This window comes from Odocoileus virginianus, chromosome 12 (genome assembly GCF_023699985.2).
Source record: "Odocoileus virginianus isolate 20LAN1187 ecotype Illinois chromosome 12, Ovbor_1.2, whole genome shotgun sequence".
Taxonomy (NCBI): Eukaryota; Metazoa; Chordata; class Mammalia; order Artiodactyla; family Cervidae; genus Odocoileus; species Odocoileus virginianus.
The window spans coordinates 58,251,782-58,277,610 of NC_069685.1; the positions used below are offsets into that span (position 1 = coordinate 58,251,782).

At 48.1% G+C, this 25,829-nt stretch overlaps 2 protein-coding genes and 1 long non-coding RNA gene across 7 annotated transcripts in view; 2 read left to right on the top strand and 1 right to left on the bottom strand.

Annotated features, from left to right (window-relative positions):
- The window catches only part of LOC110144296 (transcription factor ATOH8-like), a 19,786-nt gene extending 15,910 nt beyond the window's left edge, over positions 1–3,876 (top strand). For all 3 annotated transcript variants that reach the window (XM_070475376.1, XM_070475381.1, XM_070475380.1), the window contains 2 exons: positions 1,669–1,742; positions 2,070–3,876. The gene's annotated coding sequence lies outside the window, so the exon portion shown is untranslated. The remainder of the gene's footprint in view (positions 1–1,668; positions 1,743–2,069) is intronic.
- Positions 1–20,402, bottom strand: part of ALDH2 (aldehyde dehydrogenase 2 family member) — a 25,034-nt gene extending 4,632 nt beyond the window's left edge. The window contains exons 1-9 of the mRNA XM_070475371.1: positions 20,214–20,402; positions 10,688–10,792; positions 9,411–9,551; positions 8,518–8,597; positions 6,148–6,259; positions 5,573–5,701; positions 4,844–4,957; positions 2,893–2,995; positions 2,109–2,293 (exon numbers count right to left, since the gene is read on the bottom strand). Coding sequence (XP_070331472.1) covers positions 2,109–2,293; positions 2,893–2,995; positions 4,844–4,957; positions 5,573–5,701; positions 6,148–6,259; positions 8,518–8,597; positions 9,411–9,551; positions 10,688–10,792; positions 20,214–20,339 — 1,095 coding nt within the window. The 5' untranslated portion in view covers positions 20,340–20,402. The remainder of the gene's footprint in view (positions 1–2,108; positions 2,294–2,892; positions 2,996–4,843; positions 4,958–5,572; positions 5,702–6,147; positions 6,260–8,517; positions 8,598–9,410; positions 9,552–10,687; positions 10,793–20,213) is intronic.
- LOC110144273 (uncharacterized) overlaps positions 10,789–25,829 on the top strand; it is a 63,366-nt gene continuing 48,325 nt past the window's right edge. For all 3 annotated transcript variants that reach the window (XR_011490708.1, XR_011490707.1, XR_002315843.2), the window contains exon 1: positions 10,789–10,985. This is a non-coding gene — a long non-coding RNA (uncharacterized lncRNA). The remainder of the gene's footprint in view (positions 10,986–25,829) is intronic.

Consider the following 25,829-nt stretch of genomic DNA (forward strand, 5'->3'; position numbering starts at 1 on the left):
GAATAAGCAAGGCCAAAAGCCTAATAGATGCCACCAAACTCATTAGCCCTCACAGAAGTAAATATTAAGCCTGCTGCTGCTGCTAAGTGTCTTCAGTAGTGTCCGACTCTGTGCAACCCCATAGACGGCAGCCCACCAGGCTCCCCCATCCCTGGGATTCTCCAGGCAAGAACACGAGTGGGTTGCCATTTCCTTCTCCACTGCGTGAAAGTGAAAAGTGAAAGTGAAGTTGCTCAGTCATGTCTGACTGTTAGCGACCCCATGGACTGCAGCCTACCATGCTCCTCCATCCATGGGATTTTCCAGGCAAGAGTACTGGAGTGGGTTGCCATTGCCTTCTCCAATATTAAGCCTACCATTTTTGTTTTTCAAGTATGAGATTACTAAAAATTTTAACTAGTATGAAAATACACTGATGGTAAAAATACTCTGAAATATTCATATACTGTTAGAAGAACTGATAAAACAGGTCAATTATACCTCAAGTTAGAAAGGAAAAAAAGGACCATAAGCTGGTACAGCTCTTTGGGCAAGTGTCTTAAAAATTAGGCAAAAAAATTAGATGTTCATATCCTTTGACCCAGCTATTTAACTTCTAGGAATTTATGCTACATTTGACAAAGGGACCTGAACAAGGATAGTCACTGGGGAACATCTTATAAAAGCAAAAAGCAGAAACAATTCTAAGTATACATCAGAGGAGCTGGTTAATATATTTATGGTATATCCATATATTGTATCATCAATAACAACACATCAGTCAACTAACACAGAAAGATAGCCTAAGAGATTTCTTAAAGGGGAGAAAGCTTATAGAATGATATATATTATATATTCCAACTTTTGTTAAACATACCAAAATGTAACTGTGTGGGTGTGTGAATGTGGTTGGTTACCTACGGGGAATGGACATGGAGGGGAAAAGGGGAATCTTACTTTTTACTTTAAACTCTTTTTTATGAAGTTTTTAATACAAATCTGTATTACCTGAATAATTAAATAGCCACAAACCACAAAGAAAAATGAGAGAAAAAGGGATGCTGTAATGGTAGATATATGTCTTGATTCATTTGTCAAAACCCACAGAATGTACACCACCATGAGTGAACACTAATGCAAGCTATGAACTTTAGTTAATAATACAACAAATGTATCACACCAGGGCGAGATGTTAAAAACAGGAGAAACTAGGGAGTGGAAAGGTTCGGGGTTTATGGGAACTCTGTACTTTCTGCTCATTTTTCTAAAAAACAGAATCTGTTAAACAAAAAAAAAAGGGCTGCCTTGGCTGGCCCCAGATACCGGGGAGTGGACACCACAAGTGCCCCCAGGACGGTGAAGCCCACAGAGACGCCCTTGGGGGCTCTAGAAGTGGGTTCAGGGCTGCACACAAGGGACTTGTTGGGGCAAGCATCCCTGATTCCTGACCCTGTGGCTCCTCCGCCCTGGGAGGAGGTGGCGGGAGGTGGCCAGCATGGGGCCCTGTGGAGAGTGAGCCCAGGACAGACTGGGTCTAAGGACAGTGCTGGGAAAAGGACCAGGATATGAGAGGAGGTGGTGGGGAGAGGTACTGCTATGTTTCTTACTGTAATTATTATTGACTGTTAATTAAAATGAATACATGCTCGTGGTAAAAAAATATGTTTTTTTTTTTCCTTAAATTTTCAGTCAAACAGCTCAGAAGAGTATAAAGTGAAATGAAGTCCTTCTGCTCGCCTCCCAGAGGCAGCTGCAATGAACAGGTATGCATGTGTCTTTCTGGTCAAGGCATTTTTATGGATGGCCGAGGTCCAGGAAACACATGTTCCCCTTCCCATAGACACTCCTCGTATTTATTATGTGTGTGTAACTTACAAAGGCTAAGTGTAAATGTAACTTTCTACTGTTAGTTTCCACTTCACAGCCACTCTGGGAGTTTGGAAGTGTAGGCATTACGGGTGAGACACTGGTGGCTCCGAGACAGCAGGTGGCTTCCCACGGGCACACAGCTGGTGCCTGGCGGAGCTAAGCCTTGGAGCCGGGCCTGCCTGACTCGAGAGTCCAAGGCCCTTTCTGCTTCTCCACGGCAGCTCCAACACTTGAGACCTGAGTGCAACCACCGAGCTCACCTGCGGCCCCTGCTCAGTCCGGCTGTCAAAGGGGTTCCCGACCACACGAGCCTTGGCCCGGGCAACACTCCTCTCCACGAACTCGGCGTAAATGTCCTCCTGCACAAAGGTCCGCGAGCCGGCACAGCAGCACTGGCCCTGGTTGAAGAACAGGGCGAAGTGGGCCTGCTCCACGGCCCAGTCCACTGGGGAGGCAGAGGGCAACCGCAGTCAGAGGAGAGGCGAAGCCTGGCCCCTGTGGCGGCTGCTGCCTATGAACACTGCCAACAGCACTCATGCCCACTGGGTGCCAGAGCCCGAGTGGGGACGAGCCAGGTCTGACCTCTCCCCTCGCCAAGCATGGAGACCAAGTGGCAGACAGACACGAGGAGCAGGGGTCCCAACCCGCTACGGTCATGAAGCCAAGGGCAAGTCAGCTGGCCCGCGACCATCAGGGAGGGCTCCCTCAAAGCAGACAAATCTAGGAGCATCTCAACAGGACCAGGAAAGAGGGCGTGATGGAGGGAAAGTAGCCTGATCTGGTGGCAGGCTGCACAGCTGGGCGAGTCAGTAGCTCGGCCTGGCTGGATTACAGACAGCGGAGAGGAGAAAGGCGGGGCACAGGCCACGGCCACACAGGCCGGAGCGCCACGCTGAGGAGTCTCACTTTCCTCCTGAGGCCCTGGGGGCAGAAACCAATCCAATGGATGATAAGGATTGCAGAGCTGAGTGGGACGACAGGAGACACAGCTAGTGGTGGGTTGATAGCAGACCTCTGCCTCCCCACCCCCCAAAAAAACCTTACTATCAGCATCTGACATGATGATATTGGGACTCTTTCCTCCTAGCTCCAGGGTCACTCTTTTGAGGTTACTCTTCCCCGCAGCAACCTGGATTAGGTGGCCAACCTGCAGGGATGCATAAACAGGGACAAGGTCTTAGTGGAGAAGAAAAGAGCCAAACATTCTCATAGGCACAGAACAGAAGTCCCCACAGCTTGAGGGAGCAGCTGGATTAGAAGAGACCTGGAGAATTTCGCCACATCTGGCCACTCACTCACATGGCAGCCCCACCCTCTAAGCTCCCAGGATGACAGCGATGTAGTGACAACAAGCAGAGTCAGAGTCACTGCCGTGTGGCTTCTGCCTCCTGAGCACCATCTGCACACCAGACACTGTGCTAAGTGCTTTGTGAGCATTGAGGTCAACCCTCTAAACAGTCTCAGGGGGAGGGCCGACTCTCCTTCTTCATTTAGAAATGTGGGAGTGGCAGCTCAGAGTGGTCAAGTCACTTGCCCACAGTAAACCTAGAATCAGAATTCACATTGGACAAATTGCGTCCAGCACCAGTTCAGACTTGCCATCCTGCTTCCTCCTCACAGTGTTCCAAATCTTGCCATCCTGCTTCCTCCTCACAGTGTTCCAAATGGTATCCCCCCACACACAGCAAGGATGGGATGCTTTTCACCTCCATATTCCAAAGCCTGGCACAAAGACACCCCTGTGCTTATCTGTTGGGTGAACACACATTATCTTGGTCGGGAAACCATCCCCTCTGCCAGATTCTCAATATCCCCTTGAGGCGTTGATTTAGGTGGTGACTAACCCCAGAAAGAGTGAACCGTGTCACCTCAGCCACCATTCTGCCCTCCCACAACCACCATCTCTCCGTACAGACTGAACGTTTGAAGGTATCTCCATCTCAGGGGAATCATTTTGAAGATCTCGTTTATTGTGCTATTCAGTGTACCTTCTCTAAAGTCATGGGATAAAGCCTTCCAAGAATTCAAGTTACTTCTGTAGAATGAGTTTTGTCCCTGCATCCAAGGTAATTATGTTTAAGGAATCCCCAGACATCTTATACATCCTTGTCTCTCCAGGGCCTGGCCCAGAGCAGCACTCACTCATTCATTCACTCACCGAGTAATTACTCTGGGGTAGACCTTTGCTGAATAAGCTGTATCTCACTCACGCCAACCCTGGGAGGTGGGCAGAGTTATTATCCCCATTTTGGGGAAATGGAGGCTTCAGGAGGCTGACTTGCCTGAGGTCACATAGCTAAGTAAGTGCTGCTGAAACACTTAGTTTGACTCCAATCATCTCTGCCACTACAGCACACCTACCTCTCTACTGCATAGACACTACCATCCTCAGTCTAAACACAAATGAATGGAGCCCCCAAAGACATGCAGTGAATCACCCCAGGTCATAATCCCAAGGCTGGGATTTGAACTCAAACGTCTCCCTGAGGCCCACTCTTTAATCACCAGGACAGTGCCAGTCAAAGAGCCTGACACAGCCCAGGTACTTTGACCTTGGGCAGGCCGGCAGCTCTGGGCTTTAGAAGTCTAGACAGCCTTGGCTTCTTTATCCCACATGGGATGTCAACCCACCCCCCTGGCCCCACAGCAGCTGGAGTGTCAACCAGTCTACAGGGGGCTCCACCCTAATGGTCACTGCTGGTACACCTGGGCCCCTCACACAAGCTACTCAAAGACAGTCCTGGGGCAAACCCCCATGCAGTGCCCAGAGGCTAACCTTATTTTATTATTATTTTTTGTTTTGATTGCACCACTTTCAGGATCTTAGTTCCCCAACCAGGAACTGAACCCCGGGCCACAGCAGTGAAAAGTGCCAGGTCCTAACCACTGGCCCACCAGGAAATTCCCCCGAGGCTGATCTTGAACTCACCATCCTCTGAGGACAAGGGCGCTTGAGCCAAATGCACCACAAGCCTGAGGTGCTGGGATGCCTTACCTCAGTGGAGCCGGTGAAAGCCACTTTGTCCACGTCCTCATGGGAGGCGATGGCAGCTCCGGCTGTGGGGCCAAATCCAGGAATAATATTGACCACACCAGGAGGAAAGCCAGCCTGTGAAAAAAACACCAGGGACACTGGAGTCATTCTGCTCCACAGAGTCCAGACCGAGGAATACGCATCCCTTCCCAGAGAGGCTGAGGCAGTCGGCCCAGCGCCCAGGTAAGCAGTCTTACTGGGTGCTGCTCAGGAGTTCTAGATGGTACAGCGAGGAACCTGTTTTGTGGGATTCCCTATGGCTGTTGCCCCTCCCCCCATGGCACTCAGAATGATCATCTTCATAGGGGTGGCTGTTCAGTCACTCAGCCCATGGACTGCAGTATGCCAGGCTTCCCTGTCCTTCACCATCTAGAGGTTGCTCAAATTCATGTTCATTGAGTCGGTGATGCTAGGGAATCATTTCATCCTCTGCTGCCCTCTTCTCCTTTTTGCCTTCAATCGTTCCCAGGATTGGAGTCTTTTCTAATGAAAACAGGTCTGGCAATGAAGCCCAACATAGAAAAGAGGTGATGGGGGGTCACCTAGGCTGAAGTGTGACGAGCAGAGGCGAAGGGGGTCAGGCCCTGAGCTACAAATACCCGGCCCCACCAGGGGGCCCCTCATCAGAACTCCTATAGAACAAGCCTTTAAAAAGACATTTAGAGGCCAGGACGGACACAAGCCACGCACCTCCTTAATCAGGTTGGCCACATAGAGGGCAGTGAGTGGAGTCTGCTCAGCCACCTTCATCACAACCACGTTTCCCGTCGCCAAAGCTGGGCCCAGTTTCCATGCTTGCATCAAGAGCGGGAAGTTCCACTGCAATCAACAACAGCCATTGCCAAAATCTCAGCCAAGAGCTACAGCAGCTGCCGAATGTGGCAGCCAGAGAGCAGAGATTCTCTGAACCTCTCCTGTTCCCCTCACAACTCAACTACAGATGTAAGACAGACGAACAGGCAGGTGGTGGGCGACAGGATTAGTGACTCATGTTCATTGATGCTTTTACCATCTACTCTCACTTCCACTTTTCAGATAAGGAAATCAGTTCCTAGGGGTATCAGTGACTTGCCCAGGGTCACAGAGTTCACACACGGCAGTGCTGACTGGCTTTGTTAAAACCCATATTTTCATCCACTGCCCAGACCACCACCCAACATCACCCCACAGACCTTCCCACCTTGGCAATGAACCTGCCTGAGACTGCTACCTCCCACAGCACTCCTGACAAACCCTCACGTGTGTGTTTTGAGTCTAAGACTCACTGGGATGATCTGCCCACACACTCCCACAGGTTCATGGCGGGTGTAGCTGAAGTAGTCCCCGTCGATGGGAATGGTCTTCCCGTGGTACTTGTCAGCCCAGCCGGCATAGTAACTTTAAAAAAAAAAAGAAAAGTCAAGTCACAACTTAATCAGTGACTGTCAGGGACCCCTCTAAACCCTGGCAGAAAGCAAACACTCAGACTGGTCCAGCTGGGTCTTTCTAATAACTGCCCTTGCTCTTGGCTTTATTTCCAAAGAGAGTTAGCTAACCACTAAGGTCTCAGTAATTCATTCTAGATAACTAACCTCAAAGCCTCAAACTCACCTGGGGTGCTCGTAAAAAAGCACCAAATTCTAGGTACCCACTTCAGACTTATTCAGCTGACTCTCTGGGGCCTATGCCCAGGAGTCAGTATTTTTAATTAACAGATATATTAAACTGTGACCGTCTTACCAGTGCAGCACCATAGGTTATCATCTGAGAACCACAGCTCCACTCTAGTGTGAAAGTGCAAACCCATCTAACAGCTGGCGCTTGTGTGCACAACACCGTACTACCAGTGAGGGAGCAGTGACCAGAAACAAACCAGTGACTGAGTTACCGTCTGGACACAGGGACACCGATGGTGAAAAGGCCAGTCGAGGGGAGGAAGAGCCATGCGTGTGTAGTACGTGATGATTTTCAGGGAAGCAGGAAAATGAAAGAGGGGGAGGGATGCAACACGTGGTGTGAAAAAGAGATTTCAGAAATGAACATGTCTGCTGAAGTTAGCCCAAGACCAGAGTTGAGCTGGGTGTGAACATGGGTATGTGACCCTGGGGAAAAAAATAGCCAGGGAGTTATTTTACCAGTCTGTACAAATTAAGGCATCGCTGCTCCCTTCCTCTTAGGCCTATATTGTGTGTCTGCTTGCGTCAGGACAGATGTTCAATCAGCACAGAAGTATACTGCTCAGACTCAGGAGGGCCTGGCGCTCTGCCTGGGGTTCACCCGGCCACTCCCTCTTGACTGTTCTTGCAGAGCACACCTGTCATTTGGGGCTGGCAAGTTCTTCGCTGTGGGAGCTGTCCTGCACCCTCTAGGATTTTTAAAGCATCCCTGGCCTCTATGCATGAGATGCCAAGTAGCACCCCTCCCTCCCAGTTGTGACAACCAAAAATACCTCCAGATGTTACCCACTGGCCCCTGGGAGACACAGCGGCCCCGGCTGAGAACCCCTGTCACGAGAGAGGACCACTGTTTTGTTCTCCAGCCCGTATGTCTCTGACACTGCTTCTTCCCCTCCACCCCTGTCCACATGGGCACGAGGCAGCAGCCACTATCTGTATAATGACCGGTCCACCTGAACCACAGCTGGTCAGACTCAATCAGGGCCGCTGCTCCAGGGATCTGGCACGAGGACTAAGGGGCTGAGGTCAGTCTGGCTGGAATCAAGCACAGAGAAGAAAGCCCGGGTGTGGGCAGCCAGGTTCCACCATGCAGACAGGCCCTAAAGAGGCTGGGGTAATCGATCAAGAGAAGAACGCAGCAAGGAGGCAGCAGTGAGAACCAATGGCCTTGTTGGTTTAAGACCCCTCACTCTCTCTAGCTGCCCAAGTTAGCCTGAAACCTCTTAGTCCTCATCTTGTATTTCTCAGTTATTAAAGTGTTTGTGGTTAAACCCAAAGCTAGCAAGAAGGAAGCAAATAATGGAGAACAGAGACAGATGAAATGAAAAAACAGAAAAACAACAGAATCAACAAATTCAAAAGCTGCTTCTTTGAAACGGTCACTAAACTGACAGACCTTTCGCTAGACTAAGGAAAAAAGGGAGGGACTTCTCTGGTGGCCCAGAGGCTAAGACTCCGCACTCCAAATGTCGGGAGGCTAAGACCTCCCAACAGCCAGGTTTGCTCCCGGGCTGGGGAACTAGATCCCACATGCCACAACTAAAGATCCTGAATGCCACAACGAAGACGTAGCACAGCCAACTGAATAAATAACGTTGAAAAAGAAAAAGAGAGAAGCACAAATAACTAAAATCAGAACTGGAAGTAGGGACATGATGATTATAAAAAACGAGATAGAAATGATTATGGGAGAATGTGATGTGCCACTATAGCCAACAAATCAGATAACCTCAAAGAAAGGGACAAACTTCAGCTAACCCATGAATTACCAAAACTGAAAGAGAAGACATGGACGACTCAATTACAGTTTTGGTACGGAGGGGCGGTTCCCCCTGAGATAGAGTCTCACTACGTTCTCCCAGCTCCTGTGAGCCTTTCACAGCCCTGCAGCAACACTCCCCACCCACTCACCCCCCCCCACCCACCCCACCCCCTTCACTGGCACAGCCACAACAAACAGCAGGAAGCCTGAGCCCATACCGCAGGCACTTGAGGACCATGTCCAGATCCACCAGGTAGGAGATGATGTAGGGCTTGCCGTTGTCCAGGGTCTCCAAGGCCTGAATGAAAAACAAAACAAGATCAGCACAGACGGGTGGACACAGGAATGAATCAGAGCAAATCAGGTGATGAGCAGCACGGAGGCTCAGCATGGTACAGGGAGGGCTGCCGGCCCCTTTGTGCTGAATGTCAAGGCACTTCTGGGCCTCTTCAATGGCAGGGAGCATGAGGGAGGGACGGGAGGAAGGAGGCACCAACTTCTCATTTAGTCATTTCACAAACATTTGTTTCAAGCTTCTAATGTATGGCAGATGGATGTTAGGAATACAGAGATGATCACTGGGAGCTTATAGAATAAAAAGCCAGCAAATAAGGACACAATCATTAGTCACAAGTGTTAGGACCAGACAAGGTCTAGTAGATCATGTTGAGGGAACAGAGCTTTAAGACTACAGGATGCCATGGAAGGCTTAAGAGCAGAGTACCATGGTATAATTTGTCTTCTAGAAGGTTCACCGTGGCTGCTATGTGCAGTATGGATTGGGAGAGGTGAGGGTATTGCCTCCTGGTTTCTTCTGCCTCTTGCAGCCAGGGAGGAGGCCCAGCACACAGCAGGCTATCCATCTTCTGGGCTGTCTCCAGGAAGGCCTCCCCATCACAGCCCCTCCCCACCCGTCTCCTTTCTTAGCCAGACCCATCACATCAAAGGAAACACTCAAGAGGCTCCCCAGGTTGACACAGGGGCAAACCCCAAAGGTGTCCCGCCTACAGCATTCTGGTCAGTTACTTGTCAGCGATGCAACCCTTTGCTGACTATCCGTGGGATGTCTGTTCTCCGTGTAGGTTGAGAAGGGAGGAGGTTCAGAACTCACTGCCAGGTAGGTCCGGTCTCGCTCAATCAGATCAGCCAGGCGGTTCAGCAGCCGGCCCCTCTCAGACGCATCCATGCGGCGCCAGGGTGAGCCCAGCTGGAATGCGGCCCGGGCAGCCTTCACTGCCCTGTCCACGTCTGCCTGGAAAACACCCACCCAGGCACCTCAGGCCTTCTCAGCAGTAACCTCCCTCCAAATGCCTCCTGACCCACTGCCAAACGCACCCACAGGGACTCCAGTCGATAACAGTGGAGACACTGCCCCAAACAGTTCCTCCCAGCCTCGAAGAGCTCTGTGGACCAGGTTTAGAATGAGCAGCTGGGCTCCTCTCCTTGCCAGGAGTCAGAGTGGGAATGAGGATGCTGATGGCTTCCCATTTCCGAATCCCCCAAAGAGTTATGTAGGGAGCAGCAACACAGGGATCAGCACTTAGAAACTGACCATTTCTGACCCCCGCTTCCTTCCCAAACCAGTAAAATTCCTTCCGAGTTGACTGGCAGCCTACAACACATGCAGGTTTAATCAGCTTCTCTTTCCTTGGGGAAGCAATAAAATCAACACAGCTAGCATTTTTCATAGAGGCAGATGTGTATCAGGAGGTGGGGAGCATGGTTGTCATTAATATTAAATACATTTACCATTAGACTATGAGTCAGAAAAGTATTCACACTTTCTTTTAGCAAAGGAAGCAAGGCTTTAAATATGCACATAGAAGACTATCTTAAAGCAGAGGACAGGAAGCATTCTTGAATCATTTGTTAAAGCTTTATCTGTTTTAAAAAATGAAGTGTTTTTTTTTTTTACTGAATGTCTAATTTTTTAACTTTAATATTACTGTTTTTTAATTACCATGGGTATATGTAAATAAAAAATATACTACAGCTACCATAGCTAGATCTCAGAAGACCCAAATTGTGCTCAACAAGATTTCCAACCAGCTGTGCACTTCCCTTCTCTGACCTTCAGCTTCCAGGTCTGGGATGGAGAGACTGGATTAGACGTTCTCAAATTAAATTCCAAGTCTGCAATTCTACAGCTGTATGAATTCTTGAACCGGGGTACAATCTAGCACTTTTATCTATAAGGAAGTTTCTGTGGCTTCACTTACTCAAAAATCTTAATGGGCATTTTAGTTATGAAAGTAATACATGATAAAGTTTCAGCCATACGAAAACCTATGTTTTCGTATGGCTGAAACTAAAAGAGTGAAAACCACACTTGCCCACCTGTCCCCAACCTGCTCAGCCCTGCCCTGAGGTTAAGTCACCAATTCTTACCTTGTCCCCTTCAGCCACATGACAGATGACGTCCCCAGTGGATGGATTGACCGTGGGGAAGGTTTTCTTGCTGACGGCATCATGCCACTCATTGTTTATAAAGATCTGCAATGAAAAGGAAGAAAGTCCTGAGGAGCAGCTCTCAACCTGATACTGACCACAAGCAATGTTAAAAAAAAAAAAAAAAATCAGAGAGAACAAATAGGAATTAGCTTCAGAGATATGTGGCCTAGAAGTTAAAAGCACAGGCCTTGGAGACAGTCCGAGCTGGAGCATCCACTCTGCTAAAAGTACTGAGGTAAGGCATCAGTCCTTTCAATGCCCTGGTTTCTTTGGTCCGAAAAATGAAGACTACATACCTTCCTTATCAGTTATCTGTATCTACCACTGTGTGACATGACCTCAAAATTTGGTAGCTTAAACTGATTTATTGCCATCTCACATGGTTGGGTCCATTGATTGGGCTCAGCCGGGCAGGGCTTGGTCATGTGGTTGCAGAATGAAGGCACCTGGGGCTGAAGATGCAAGATGCCTGCTTCACTCGTATGTCTGTGGCCACACGGGTGCTTGGGCTTCCTGACTCCATGGCAGACACAGGCTAGTCAGACCTTTCACATGACAGCTGGCTTCCCAGAGCGGTCAGCACCACCAGGCAGAAGCTGGAAGGCTTCTTCTTTTTTTTTTACTTAAAGTCTTCTTTGTTTTATTTATTGATCTTTATTTTTTGGCTGCGCTGGGTCTTCACTATAGTGTGAGGGCTCTTTGCTGTGGCACAAGGGCTTCTCTGGTTGGAGCACAGGTTCTCTAGTTAATGGCACACAGGCTTAGTTGTCTCATGGCATGTGGGATCTTAGTTTTCCCCAATCGGGAATCGAACCCACATCCCCTGCATTGGAAGACAGATTCTTAGCCACTGGGCCAACCAGGGAAGTCCCTGAAAGGCTGCCTAAGATCTAGCTTCAGAAGTCATACAGCCTGCCTTCTGCCACCAAATTCCATCAGTCACGTTATGTCATAGAAACCACCGTTCCTCTACCACACTACTGTCAGGGTCGTTATGAGAACTGAGTTAGACTCTTCTTTTCATCCATTCAGTAAATATTTAGTGAACATCTGCAGTGGGCAGGGCACTGTTCTAGGGTTGAGGACACAGAGTGGGAACGAAACTCAGTAAGGACCTTTCTTTCATGGAGCTGGCATTCTGGTAGGCACAGAAAGTAAAGACACAATCAAATACACAAGGCAGCCTCAGACTGCAGTCTTAAGTGCAAAAGAGAAAAACGAGATGCAGAGAGTACTGAAGTGGGGGAAGATAGAGAACTCTAACTGGGATGGTCAAGGAGGGCTTCTCTGAAGAGCAGACATTTGACTTGAGCCCTGACTGATGAAAGGAGCCAGCCACGGGAAGAGTGGGGGGAGGAGAAGCAGTCCAGGCTGCAGGAACAGCAAGTGCAAAGGCCCTGGGGCAGAAGTAAGTCTGGTGTGTTAGAGAAAAAACAAAGGTGGCCGGAGATACTGGTGAACAAGAGAGTGCTAAGAGATGGGGACGGAGAGGAGGGTGGGTCCTGTGAAGCAAGCTGTCCCACGAGGCTGGGGAAATTGGTCTCAGGAAGCCAGCTGAGATGTTTCAGTCCCTTTAACCAAGGCTGGGGCAAAGGTCACAGGTGGGGTGTAGGCAAGGCCATCGGTCCAAGGCCTCTCTGCCTTCCTTTCCCAGGGGCTCTCCTGGGACCCAGCATCCCACCATGGCCTGGCCCTGGCTGAGGACCCAGGCAGTTGTCTATAGTCACTCAGCCAGGTTCTCTGGAAATGTGTGTGGGTTTCACTTTAGTTGGCTGATCATCAATCTGATGGGAAAAAAGACACATCTGTTTCTTCCTGCAGGAGGGCTGGGAAGTGGGCAAAGAGGTCGCTTCCAGTGGAGTGAACAGGTATGGCAGAAAGAGTTCAGCCAGGTGGACCCAAGTTCAAGCTGGACTAGGCCACACCTTGCCTGGGTACTCCCCTCTGAGAAATCAGCTTCACCTCCTGGTGAACTTGGAGAGGGAGGCACAGGGGGAGGAGCAGAGATAACATCTGTGGAGGAAGGAGGAGGGCCTGGCACACAGTCTGTGACCCTCTGAGCATCTGTTCCCATCGCCACCCTGAGTGCAAACTCAGGTTCCCAGCCTCACACCCACCACTTCACAGATGCACTTGAAGCCAGAGATAAGTAGCTACAGAGAGAGGCGGACTGCAGCGGTGGGGTGAGGCTGGCTGGCCTTGAACTGTTCCCTCCTCTTGACCGGGATGTCAGCGCCTGGTCCCATGAGGATGTTCCCCCCTCACACCTACGTGTCATGGAAATGGCTCATGACTGTTATTAGCTACTCATTATATGGCAGCCCCTGTATCGGAAGCTTTCCAAAACTGGATCATTCCCATTTAAACTTCATAGCAAACCTAGGTGAGTTTCATCCTCTCTACAGTGGGGCAGGGAGGACACTGAGGCACAGAGAGGCCAAGCCACCTGATCAAAGTCACACAGCAGTGAAGGCAGAACCTGGATTTGAACCCAGGTCTTTGGAACTCTGAGCCCTATGCTCTTTGCCCAGTTCTTCTCAACTCTAGTCCAGAGCCCATGTCTGCCTTCAAGGAGGTCAGAACTCTTGTTTCTTAATCTCCACCTCCATGGCTTATGTACTGCCCTACTGCAAGTTTGATTTTGAGTTTTTATTATGGGTACTGTAAAAAAGCACAGCCTCTAAGCCACACAGACATGGGTTGGAATCCTGGCTCTACCTCTCTCAAGCTGTGACCCTGGGCCAATCCCTTTATCTCCGGATGCTTCATCAGTCTCTGGAAATAATACATCTGGGGGCTTAAATGTGAGGGTGAAACTCCACAAGGGGTGTAAAGCTCCTGGGCCAGGACCCCCCACACACCGTGTCTCACCACCACAGTCCCTGCGTTCCTCCAGATCCAGAATTAGTCTATCCTGAGAAAGTCTCCACTGTTATTTCACAGTCAGGAGGTATGAAGTAGACAATGTGCCAGTCTGGTGAAACTCCCCAGGTCCTCACCCCTTCCTCCCTGGGCGAGGCCCACAATGTCCCCTGATCTTAGTCCAGGATCCTCGCAAGACCAGTCCCTGGCACCGGCCTCCCTCTCAGTGGCCTGAATTTGCTGAGTCACTCTCCATTGTTGAGTTTTCAACAGTCTGTCCTCCCTTCTAACAAGGTAAGGTAGGGTTTGCAGGAAACTGGAATCTTTCTTCTGTTTATAGATAGAGACCCACTTCCCCTCTCCTAGAACCAGGCTTTAATGGTCTCCTCCTTGGGGAGGTGGGGCAAGGGGGAGCCAGGGTGAGAAGCGTTCCCAGACTGAGGCACTGCCGAAGTTCTGCTTTGACTGAGGAGAGTCTCATAGCGACTTCACAAGAGCAGACTCCAGGCCAAACGCTTCCTGACCTCTTGAAACCCAAGGCCTAACTTACATAGCATGCTAACTATGTCACCCTGGGAGGCGGTCCTACCAGGCTCTCACTCCCCCTTCTCGCCTCTGGAGCAGTGAGGACACAGGGTGCCCGCGGGAGGGGCCTGGGCACAGGAGGAACGGAGGGCCCCGGGGCTGCAGGGTGAGAGCAGGGGGCGCTCTGGGGTCCGCACCTGCTGGGCACCAGGACCCGCGTGGGTGCTGGGGTTCTGAGGGGCGTGGGACGGACATGCGGAGCATCCGCTCTCAGTGGAGATCATGGGCTTTTATTTTGTAAGTTGCTTCTTTTATGAGTGAGTTTATCTTGGACATTATTCCACAGGCATATCTGCCTCACTATTTTAAGCAACATAGCAATCTTCAAAACTTAACAGACGGCAATTTGTTGAATCATGTCCTACAAATGCACTTTAGGACAAGTTTTCACTACAAACAGACCTCAGAAAGGTATTTTATTTTTAGTCCAGACCACTGCAATAACGTACTATAATAAAGGGAACTACATGAATCTTTAGGTTTCCCAGTGCATATGAAAGATTTGTTTGCACTATACCAGTCTTTTAAGGGTGCAATATCATGATATCTAAAAAAAAAAAGAAAAAAATGGGCCTACTTTGAACTGGAAAAAAACCTTATTGCTAAAAGTGCCAGTCATCTTCTGTGCCTTCAGCAAGCTGTAAATTTTTTTTGCTGCTGGAGGATTTGAAATACGGTGAAAATTACCAAAACATGACAGAAAGACAGGAAGGGAGCAAATGCTGTTGGGAAAATGGCGCTGACAGACTTGCTCCATGCAGAGTTGCTACAAACCAATTTGTAAAAAAAAAAAAAAACACAGTATTTTTACTGTGCAGTAAAGCACAGTGCAATAAAATGAGGTCTGCACTTTAGGACAAGTTTTCACTACAAACAGACCTCAGAAAGGTATTTTATTTTTAGTCCAGACCACTGCAATAACGTACTATAATAAAGGGAACCACATGAATCTTTAGGTTTCCCAGTGCATATGAAAGATTTGTTTGCACTATACCAGTCTTTTAAGGGTGCAATATCATGATATCTAAAAAAAAAAAAAAGAAAAAAATGGGCCTACTTTGAACTGGAAAAAAACCTTATTGCTAAAAGTGCCAGTCATCTTCTGTGCCTTCAGCAAGCTGTAAATTTTTTTTGCTGCTGGAGGATTTGAAATATGGTGAAAATTACCAAAACATGACAGAAAGACAGGAAGGGAGCAAATGCTGTTGGGAAAATGGCGCTGACAGACTTGCTCCATGCAGAGTTGCTACAAACCAATTTGTAAAAAAAAAACAAAAAAAAAAAAACAGTATTTTTACTGTGCAGTAAAGCACAGTGCAATAAAATGAGGTCTGCCTATACTCCTGACAGTGCTGCTGCAGCGAACATCCTTTGACTTGATGTGCATCTTTGCAAAGCTGGGGCAGGTTACTCTATAAAAATTAGAACTGCTGAGTTGCAGGATAACACAATCCTTGGCTTCCTCAGATATTTTGTATTCCAGGTCCCCGCAGATTAGGAAATGCAAACAGAAACTTGGGGGGAGGAGCGAAGCTGGCGCAGGGACAGTAGAGCTGATAGCAGGACTGCAGGACCCCGGAGAGGAGTCTTAACCAAAGTGAGGACACAGGGATAGTCATAATGTGCCCATGGCCTCCAAGAAAAGGTTAAATGCCCTTCAGAAGCTCCAATTTATGGACACAGGACACATTCTAGAAAGACCTCATATCCAAGCTCGGATGCATGAAAGAACTCATGATGCATTACCTAGGAAATCTACATCCCTGGAATATGGTCTTTTCCCTAAGAGTGAGCAAATGCTTGGCTTTCTATCCTGGATGGCTTCTGCCGGCATCAGGTTTTTCAGTGGCAGTTGAGTACTTTATGTCAAACAGAAAACATGTTATCTTTCGTATTGCAAGATCCTAAGGAGAAACATTCAGGGTAAACATGGAATGCCACACGCATTCACACTTTTCATCTAGATACCTCCAGGTTACTTTGGGGTTAAGGCCGGGGGCAGTTACCTGGCAGCACCCCCACCCCCACCCCCGACACAAGCCCTCCTCTTTCTCCTCCTCATCCCTCAGGGTCTTTGGTCTCAGATTCCTGGACTTTCACCACTTTCAAGATGGGAGGGCTGACTCCACTGTGGACTGTTTGCCAGAGAGGCAATTTCAATTTGTCGACATGCCTGTGGGCTTACATTTGGGCAATCTCTATCTCACTGCAATCCCTTCCCTAGCCAATTTCAACACTCCCAACATGTCCCCACAATCTTGTTCACATTAACTCCACAATTCTTTGCAAAAAGGCCCTTTTGAGTAGAACTCTTAGGTTCCCATGCCTTGCTACTAGAACACAAGATTGTAAACAGTTTCATAAATGCCAACCTTCAATATTTACTGAGCAGTAATTATACTCCAGGTGGCTCAGCGGTATAGAATTTGCCTACCAATGCAGGAGATGCAGGTTTGATCCCTGGGTTGGGAAGATCCCCTGGAGTAAGAAATGGCAACCTACCCCAGCATTCTTGCCTGGGAGATCCCACAGACTAGAGGAGTCTGGTGGGCTACAATCCATGGGGTCGAAAAGAGTTGGACATGACTGAGTGCACACACACAAATTATGTTCTAGTCTTGGTGTGGGAATACAAATGTGAACACAAACTTGGCTCCTCCCTTCCAATTAAAAATAGTTCAACTATCTCATAAATATTTATATCCTTGTTTGACCATAGGGCCTGGTCATGAGGCATCACAGCATGGGGTCTTGTGTGTTAAGAGCTAACAGAGCTAATCTTGAACCCTGGTTTCACACAAATGTGAACTTGACCTCCCTGAGCTTCAGTTTCCTCATCTATGCGATATGGTTCCTACAGCTGTTGGGAGGATGAAACGTGAAAATGTAGGTTCAAGTTATCAGGCACAGCGCCTGACAGATCATAAGTAATCAATTATCATGGTTATTGGGTCACAAAATTCACATGTATGTCCACAACACACATGGCTAGTCTCAACGTTGTCCTAACCCAGTCACCTCTAACTCAGCAGGTTCCCAGCATGCTCTGGGCATACTGAACAGCATTTCTGTTTCTTTATAATAGAAACAAAAAAACCAAGGTGGGGCCAGTGAAATCCTCCGATTCCCTGGGTTGCTCGAATCTATTGTTTCTACAGAGGCTCTCGAAATTCCTTAACACGCAGTAAAAGCAGTGCGATCAGCCTGGGGATATTTCACTTGACTCATTCAGGCTGCAGCCAACTCCAAACCACAGCCAAGCCCAACAGAAGTTTTGGTTCATTCCTTAAGACTCTGCAAGGAAAACAAGATAATTCAAAACTCCTATTCTGTATATATCACCTGTTAGCAGTGGTAATAGGAATCCATCCGGGACAAGTTGAGGCAAGAGGACCCCAAGAAAGTTGACCAAAGCACCCCGCTGTACCTCTTTTAGTTAATAAATAGAAGTGGGAGGAAAAAGATCTATTGCCTATGCCACCCCTCTTCAAGGAGAGACCCAACAAGCTTGAAATGCAGCATTCCGCACCCCCAGTCACCACCACCAAGTCCTTGTGTGAGAAAATCCAGCGCCTACAGAAGCAACTTCAAAGCCTAGGTCACAGCTCCCTTGGGGCAAGCTCCAGGATCCAGAAGAGTTCACTGAACATCAACGAGTCAATAATCCCCAGGGAAATGTTGGAGCATATGATCTAGTTTGTACCTAGAATCCCTGGTAAGAAACTTAAAATATTAGGATTAGACCATGGCATTCTTGCCAACAGGGATGATAAGAACTCAACACTGAAAACCACCCAAGGAGCTTTAAAATGTGCCTGTACAGCAGAATGTCATCCTCATGTGAACTGCTTTACAACCTTGAGAAAAGTAAGATTGGTATCTACTGATTTAGGAAGATAACCGAGATACATTGTCTAATGAGACAGCTTCAGAAGAGCAAGTGCAAGGGTCTCATTTAAATAGGAAAAAAAAGAAAACAACCCACCTGGTGCAAGCTCACTTGCGCAATGCTCTTTTACACGCGCGTGTGCATGCGCACCCACAAACTTACCAGCTGACATTGTTCTTGGAGGGAGTGCAATGGAATATGCTAGAAGTTTTACTTCTGCATTTGTAAACAGTGAGCAATGGTCACTTTTATGATCTCAAAGAAGTGTGATAAAAGCAGCTGCAGAAAGATTTCACTCAGCATTACAAACTAAATCTAGAGAGAATTCTAGATCCAGGACCTGTGCTACCTACCACAGCTACACTCACGCACATTGGGACCCTGTTCCCTCGCCTCCACGGGAGCGCAAAGGAGGAGGATCCTCATTGGAACCTGTGGCCACAAAAGCTTGGGCTGCTGATATCTTTCCGTTGAGATTTCTGCGTGATGTGCAAGTCTTTCAAGCATGAACTCCTTCCTCCTTATGCACCTAACGAGGAAGCAGCAGTTGCTGCCTTTTTGGCTCGTGTTATGCAAAAGGCATCTTATTTTATCCTTTGTTTTTATTTCCTTGCTAATAACGATTTGTAACACACTTTAAGGGGCTTCCCCGGTGGCTCAGTGGTAAAGAATCCGCCTGCCAGTGCAGGAGAAGAGGGTTCAATACCTGGGTGGGGAAGATCCCCCAGAAAAGGAAATGGCAACCCACTCCAGTATTCTTGCCTGGGAAATCCCATGGACAGAGGAACCTGGCGGGGCTACAGTCCTTGGGGTCGCAAGAGTCGGACACAACTTAGTGACTAAACAACAACACCACCCTTTAAATCACACAGATGCGCCCTTACCCACTGCCGGGGTGTAGATCTGCAGCGAAGCTCCAGACCAGACAATCAAGTCCCCTGTTGAGAGCAGCCAGCCAGAAGCAGGTTCCCCAGCATCCTAGGCCAGCAGTGACCCCTATATTCCCACCTAGAGTTGCAACAAAAATACCACAGAAGTTTCTGGTTATCGGCTTACACTTGGGAGCCCAGATGTGAACCCCGGCCTGACCACTGATTTGAGTCTTTGGGTAACTTACTGCATCTCTTTGAAAACTCAGTTTTTTCATCTGTAAAATGGAGATAACCCCAGAAGCTACCTCACCGGGCTGCTTAAGGATTAAATGGAAAATCAGGTAAATGCTTAGACTGGCGCGAAGGAGGTGCACAGAGAACAGAGCTGTGACTTCTGCAAGTGCCCGTGCGGTGTATGAGCCCCTGTGCTCGTTCTCCGGCCCCTCCCCAGGCTACAGAAGGAGGGGAAGCTCGGAGAAGGGCAGCAGCCACACTTGTTGTACAAACAAAACGAACTCTTTCATAACCAGTCTCCTCGGTGAATTCTCCAGCACTCTGCCCAAACTCAAAAGGTCAAGAGAGAAAATGTGCCAAAGTCCTGGTTGACCAAGAAAATCAGCCACTGGGAATCGAGGTTATACTGGAAAATCCTTGCTTTGATCAAAGAAAGAACCTTGGAAGGTGCAGACACCACCCCGGGATGGCACTGAGGTGGCAAAGGTCCCTGCCCTTTTCCAATTCCCAGCAGTGGAAGCGGCCAGGACGTCAAGTGGCCATGGCCTCTCCATTGGGGAACTGGTGACCTTTAGTTGAAAAGGACCCCTTTTTTCCATTTGGTCGAGGGCATGAGTCAAGGCATAAAAGAGATGACGAAAAGACAAAACGGCTCCTGCAAAGAGGGTCTTAAATGGACATGTCCTCGGGATGAGTGATGTCCGGATGACTCTGCGGAGGCACAGGGACGACTAAGAGACCCGAGAGCCGAGGACGACTGGGGAAGGGGAGTGGAGAATGGAGCCCAGAAAACCCGCAGCGGCCAGACGACACAAGGAAGCGGCCACAGTCAACAGCTGGATCGTAGAGCCGAGGTATCCGAGGCGGTTAAGGGGCCAAACTGCTCGCGGGGAGGGAAAGGAAGTTGTGTGGAAAGAGCAGCTGCGAGCAAACCCGTGGAGACCCAACGGGGTAAACTGAGGCCCGAAGAGATCCAGTCCCTTCCCTCCCGGCAGAGAACAAAGCACGCGGGCGGCCTCACCTGGTTGTAGAAGACCTCAGGGTGCTGGTTGGGGGTCGGCACGGCCTGGGTGGCGGCGGCAGACAGCAGGCGGGGGCCCTGGCGGGGTCCGAGGCGGGCGGCGGCAAGCGCAACGGCGCGCAACATGCCGAGGCTGGAGCTGGGATGCCGAGGCTGGAGCTGGGACGCCGGGGCTCGAGTGGGCGCCGGGAGGCCGACTGCCTGCGGGGCGCGTCGCCGGGCGGGGCTGCCTCTCCCCGCCCCCGGCGCGGCCGCCAATGGGCAGCCGTGGGGCGGGGCCCCGGGGCGTACCCGCGCCTCCCCGACGCCCGGGGCGGAGCAGCCCCTCGGCAGCTCGTCTCCAACGCGGAGGGGGCGGGAGTGAACCTGGGGCTGACCTTCCGCGGGGCCTCGCACTGCCCCATGCGGGGCGCGCCTCGGGTGTAGAATAAGAGGTTCTCCCGAATTCAGCGCACGTTGACTGAACCCCTAATGTATACAGGCCTGAACTGGAGCGCCCCTGGCCCTGACTTCCGGGGGCTTACACTCTAGGGCGTTACTCCCCAACCTTTGGGCACCGGGCACCAGTTTTGTGGAAGCGGGTGGCGGATGGTTTCAGAATGATTCAAGCCCGTTGCATTTATCGTGTATTTTATTTCCAGTCTAATGCCCCCGCTGATCTGCCCGGAGGTACCAGTCGGTGGCCCAGAGGTTGGGGACCTCCGCTCTAGTGGGAGAGACCAACCTTAAACCAAACACGAGATCATTTCAGATAGTGAGAAGGGATGTGAAGGAAATGAAGGAAAGGTGAAGAGAGACTTGGGGCGGAGGGCGCCCGTGGTCAGGAATTGACCCCGAGACCTCAATTGTAAAGATCGTGTGACTAAGGAAGTGTGGCCGGGGGAGTGGGGAGAAGGACAGGGCCGTACGATTGGGCCACCTGACTTATGCTGCAGTAAAGACTGGAGGCCAGGGAACAAGGCGGAGTGAGCTGAGAGGTGAGGTGAGAGAAGTGGGCAGGGCAAGGGCTGGAAGGGCCTTAGAGCCAGTGGTGAGGGGTTTGGAAGAGAAGGATTCATCTAGGAGACACAGTGAGTGATGCTGTAGAAGGATCTCAGTTCCCTGCTCAGGAATTGAACCTGGGGAGCCTGGATAGAAACCAGGAATCCTAGTCAAGGAACTAGATCCCAGAGGGTGGCAACTAAAGATTCTGAATGCTGCAACAAAAATCAAAAATCCTGCATGCCCCAACTAAGACACAGCACAGCCAAACAAATAAATAAACATTAAAAGATAAAAATTTAAAAATAAACAGGCTTTTCTGGGTTAAGCCTGTTTCATTGTCTAGAAGTCAGTCATGTGGCCATTCCACCACATAAAGGAGGCTAGGAAACAGGCTGTGCTATGTGCTTAGTTTCTCAGGCTTGTCCAAACCCTTGCGACCCCATGGACTGTAGCCCACCAGGCTCCTCTGTCCATGGAGATTCACCAGGCAAGAGCACTGGAGTGGGTTGCCTTGTCCTCCTCAAGGGGAGGAAACAGGGTTGTGTGCCCAGGAAGAAGGGGAAATAAGTTTGGGGATCAGCTGTAGAGATAAACTACAAAGTGAGTCTCCCTCTCTTCTCTGAATGCAGCACCCAGCCCACACTTCCAGGTTCCCCTTCCCCAATACAGCTTGCTTTCTCACTTCCTAATCTGTGTGGGTGTTTGCTATGGCCAGCTCATTCTCTTGGCAAAACTTTATTAGCCTTTGCCCTGCTTCATTCTGTACCCCAAAGCCAAATTTGCCCGTTATGCCAGGTGTTCCTTGACTTCCTGCTTTTGCATTCCAGTCCCCTGTAATGAAAAGGACATCTTTTTTGGGTGATAGTTCTAAAAGGCCTTGTAGGTCTTCATAGAACCATTCAACTTCAGCTTCTTCAGCATTACTGGTCAGGACATACATAGACTTGGATTACCTTGATATTGAATGATTTGCCTTGGAAATGAACAGAGATCATTCTGTCATCTTTGAGATTGCACCCAAGTACTGCAAAATCAGATTGATTATATTCTTTGCAGCCAAAGATGGAGAAACTCTATACAGTCAGCAAAACAAGACTGGGAGCTGGCTGACTGTGGCTCAGATCATGAACTCCTTATTGCCAAATTCAGACTTAAATTGAAGAAAGTAGGGAAAACCACTAGACCATTCAGGTATGACCTAAATCAAATCCTTTACAATTATACAGTGGAAGTGAGAAATAGATTTAAGGGACTAGATCTGACAGAGTACCTGATGAACTATGGATGGAGGTTTGTGACATTGTACAGGAGACAGGGATCAAGACCATCCCCAAGAAAAAGAAATGCAAAAAAGCAAAATGGCTGTCTGAGGAGGCCTTACAAATAGCTGTCAAAAGAAGAGAAGCAAAAAGCAAAGGAGAAAAGGAAAGATATACCCATTTGAATGCAGAGTTCCAAAGAATAGCAAGGAGAGATAAGAAAGCCTTCCTCAGCAATCAATTCAAAGAAATAGAGGAAAACAATAGAATGGGAAAGACTAGAGATCTCTTCAAGAAAATTAGAGATACCGAGGAAACATTACATGCAAAGATGGGCTCAATAAAGGACAGAAATGGTATGGACCTAACAGAAGCAGAAGATATTAAGAAGAGGCAGCAAGAATACACAGAAGAACTGTACAAAAGAGATCTTCACGACCCAGATAATCACGATGGTGGGATCACTCACCTAGAGCCAGACATCCTGGAATGTGAAGTCAAGTGGGCCTTAGGAAGCATCACTACGAACAAAGCTAGTGAAGGTGATGGAATTCCAACTGAGCCACTTCAGATCCTAAAAGATGATGCTGTAAAAGTGCTGCACTCAATATGCCAGCATATTTGGAAAACTCAGCAATGGACACAGGACTGGAAAAGGTCAGTTTTCATTCCAGTCCCTAAGAAAGTCTATGCCAAAGAATGCTCAAACTACCACACAATTGCATTTATCTCACATGCTAGTCAAGTAATGCTCAAAATTCTCCAAGCCAGGCTTCAACAATACGTGAACTGTGAACTTCCATATGTTCAAGCTGGTTGTAGAAAAGGCAACCAGAGATCAAATTACCAACATCTGCTAGATCATCGAAAAAGCAAGAGAGTTCCAGAAAAACATCTATGTCTGCTTTACTGACTATGCCAAAGCCTTTGATTGTGTGGATCACGACAAACTGTAGAGAATTCTGAAAGAGATGGGAATACCAGACCACCTGACCTTCCTCTTGAGAAATCTGTATGCAGGTCAACAAGCAACAGTTAGAACCAGACATGGAACAACAGACTGGTTCCAAATAGGAAAAGGAGTACGTCAAGGCTGTATACTGTCACCCTGCTTATTTAACTTATATGCAGAGTACATCATGAGAAACGCTGGGCTGGATGAAGCACAAGTTGGAATCAAGATTGCCGGGAGAAACATCAATAACCTCAGATATGCAGATGACACCACCCTTATGGCAGAAAGTGAAGAAGAACTAAAGAGCTTCTTGATGAAAGTGAAAGAGGAGAGTGGAAAAGTTGGCTTAAAGCTCAACATTCAGAAAACTAAGATCATGGCATCCAGCCCCATCACTTCATGGCAAATAAATGGGCAAACAGTGGAAACAGTGGCTGACTTTATTTTTCAGGGCTCCAAAATCACTGCAGATGGTGACTGCAGCCATGAAATTAAAAGGCGCTTACTCCTTGGCAGGAAAGTTATGACCAACCTAGACAGCATATTAAAAAGCAGAGATATTACTTTGCCAACAAAGGTCCATCTAGTCAAGGCTATGGTTTTTCCAGTATTCATGTATGGATGTGAGAGTTGGACTATAAAGAAAGCTGAGCACTGAAGAATTGATGCTGTTGAACTGTAGTGTTGGAGAAGACTCTTGAGAGTCCCTGGGACTGCAAGGAGATCCAACCAGTCCATCCTAAAGGTGATCAGTCCTCAGCGTTCATTGGAAGGACTGATGTTGAAGCTGAAACTCCAATACTTTGTCCACCTGATGCAAAGAGCTGACTCATTGGAAAAGACCCTGATACTGGGAGGAATTGGGGGCAGGAGGAGAAGGGGACGACAGAGGATGAGATGGTTGGATGGCATCACCGACTCAATGGACATGAGTTTGGGTAAACTCTGGGAGCTGGTGATGGACAGGGAGGCCTGATGTGCTGCAGTCCATGGGGTCACAAAGAGTCGGACATGAGCTACTGAACAACAACATGAACCATCACATCATATAATTTTCATTTCTTTTTTGTGGTGAGAACATTTAAGATCTACTCTCTTAACAACTTTCAAGTATATAATACTGTATTGTTAACTATAATTCCGTGCTGTACATTAGATCTCAACATTTATTCATCTTATAACTGGAAGTTTGTACCCGTTAACCAATATCTACTCATTTCCCCCAATCCCCAGCCCCTCATAACCACCATCCTACTCTGTTTCTATGGGTTTACCTTTTGTAGATTCCACATACAACTATGGTCATACTTTATTTGTCATTTTGTCTCAGACTTATCTCAGTTAGCATAAAGCCCCCAAGTTTCCTCCTTGTTGTTGCAAATGACAGGATTTTTTTTCTCATGGTTGAACGGTTATCCATTCATGTGTTGATGGACTTCTGTTGATGGTTGTTTTTGTATCTTGGCTATTAGGAATAGTGCTGAATAGTGCTGAAATGAGCACAAGAGTGCAGATATCTCTTTGGGATGGTTATTTTAGTTTATTTGAGTTTTCTTTGGACTCAGAAGTCAGATGGATAGATAGTCCATATCTAGTCCATATCTAAAATCATAAGATAGTCCTCCATACTGTTTTTCCATAATGTGTGTGCCTAGTTGCTCAGTCATGTCCGACTCTTTGAGACCCCATGGACTGTAGCCTGCCAGGCTCCTCCGTCCATGGGATATTTTCCATAGTAGCTGTACCAATTTACATTCCTACCAGTGGTATATAAGAGTTCCCTTTTCTTCACATTCTCACCAGCCCTTGTTATCTTTGACTTTTTGTTCATAGCCATTGTCATAGGTGTGAGTTGATACCTCACTGTTTTGTTTTTTTCCTTCAATATTTATTTTCATTTTATTTATTTATTTGGCTGTGCCAGGTCTTAGTCACCACTTGCAGGATCTTTAGTTGTGGCTTGTGAACTCCTGGTTGCAGCATGTGGGATCAGTTCTGTGACCAGGGGTCGAGCCCGGGCCCCCTGCATTGGGAGCCCGGAGTCTTAGTCATTGGACCACCAGGGAGTTCCCTCTCATTGTGGTTTTGATTTGCATTTCTCTGATGATTAGTGATGCAACTCTCTTTTCATGAGCCTGTTGGCCATTTGTATGCCTTCTTTGGAAAGATGTCTGTTGGTTCCTCTGCCCATTTTTTAGTCAAGTTATTTGTTTTTCTGATACTAAGTTGTATGTTCTTTGTACATTTTGGATATTAACTCTTTATCAGACATATGATTCACAAATACCTTTCTCCTTCCAAAGGTTACCTTTGCATTTTGTTGTTACTTTTGTTGTGCAGAAGCTTTTTAGTTTGATGTAGGCTCACTAATTAATTTTTGCTTTTGTTGCTTGTGCTTTTGGTGTCATATCCAGGCGA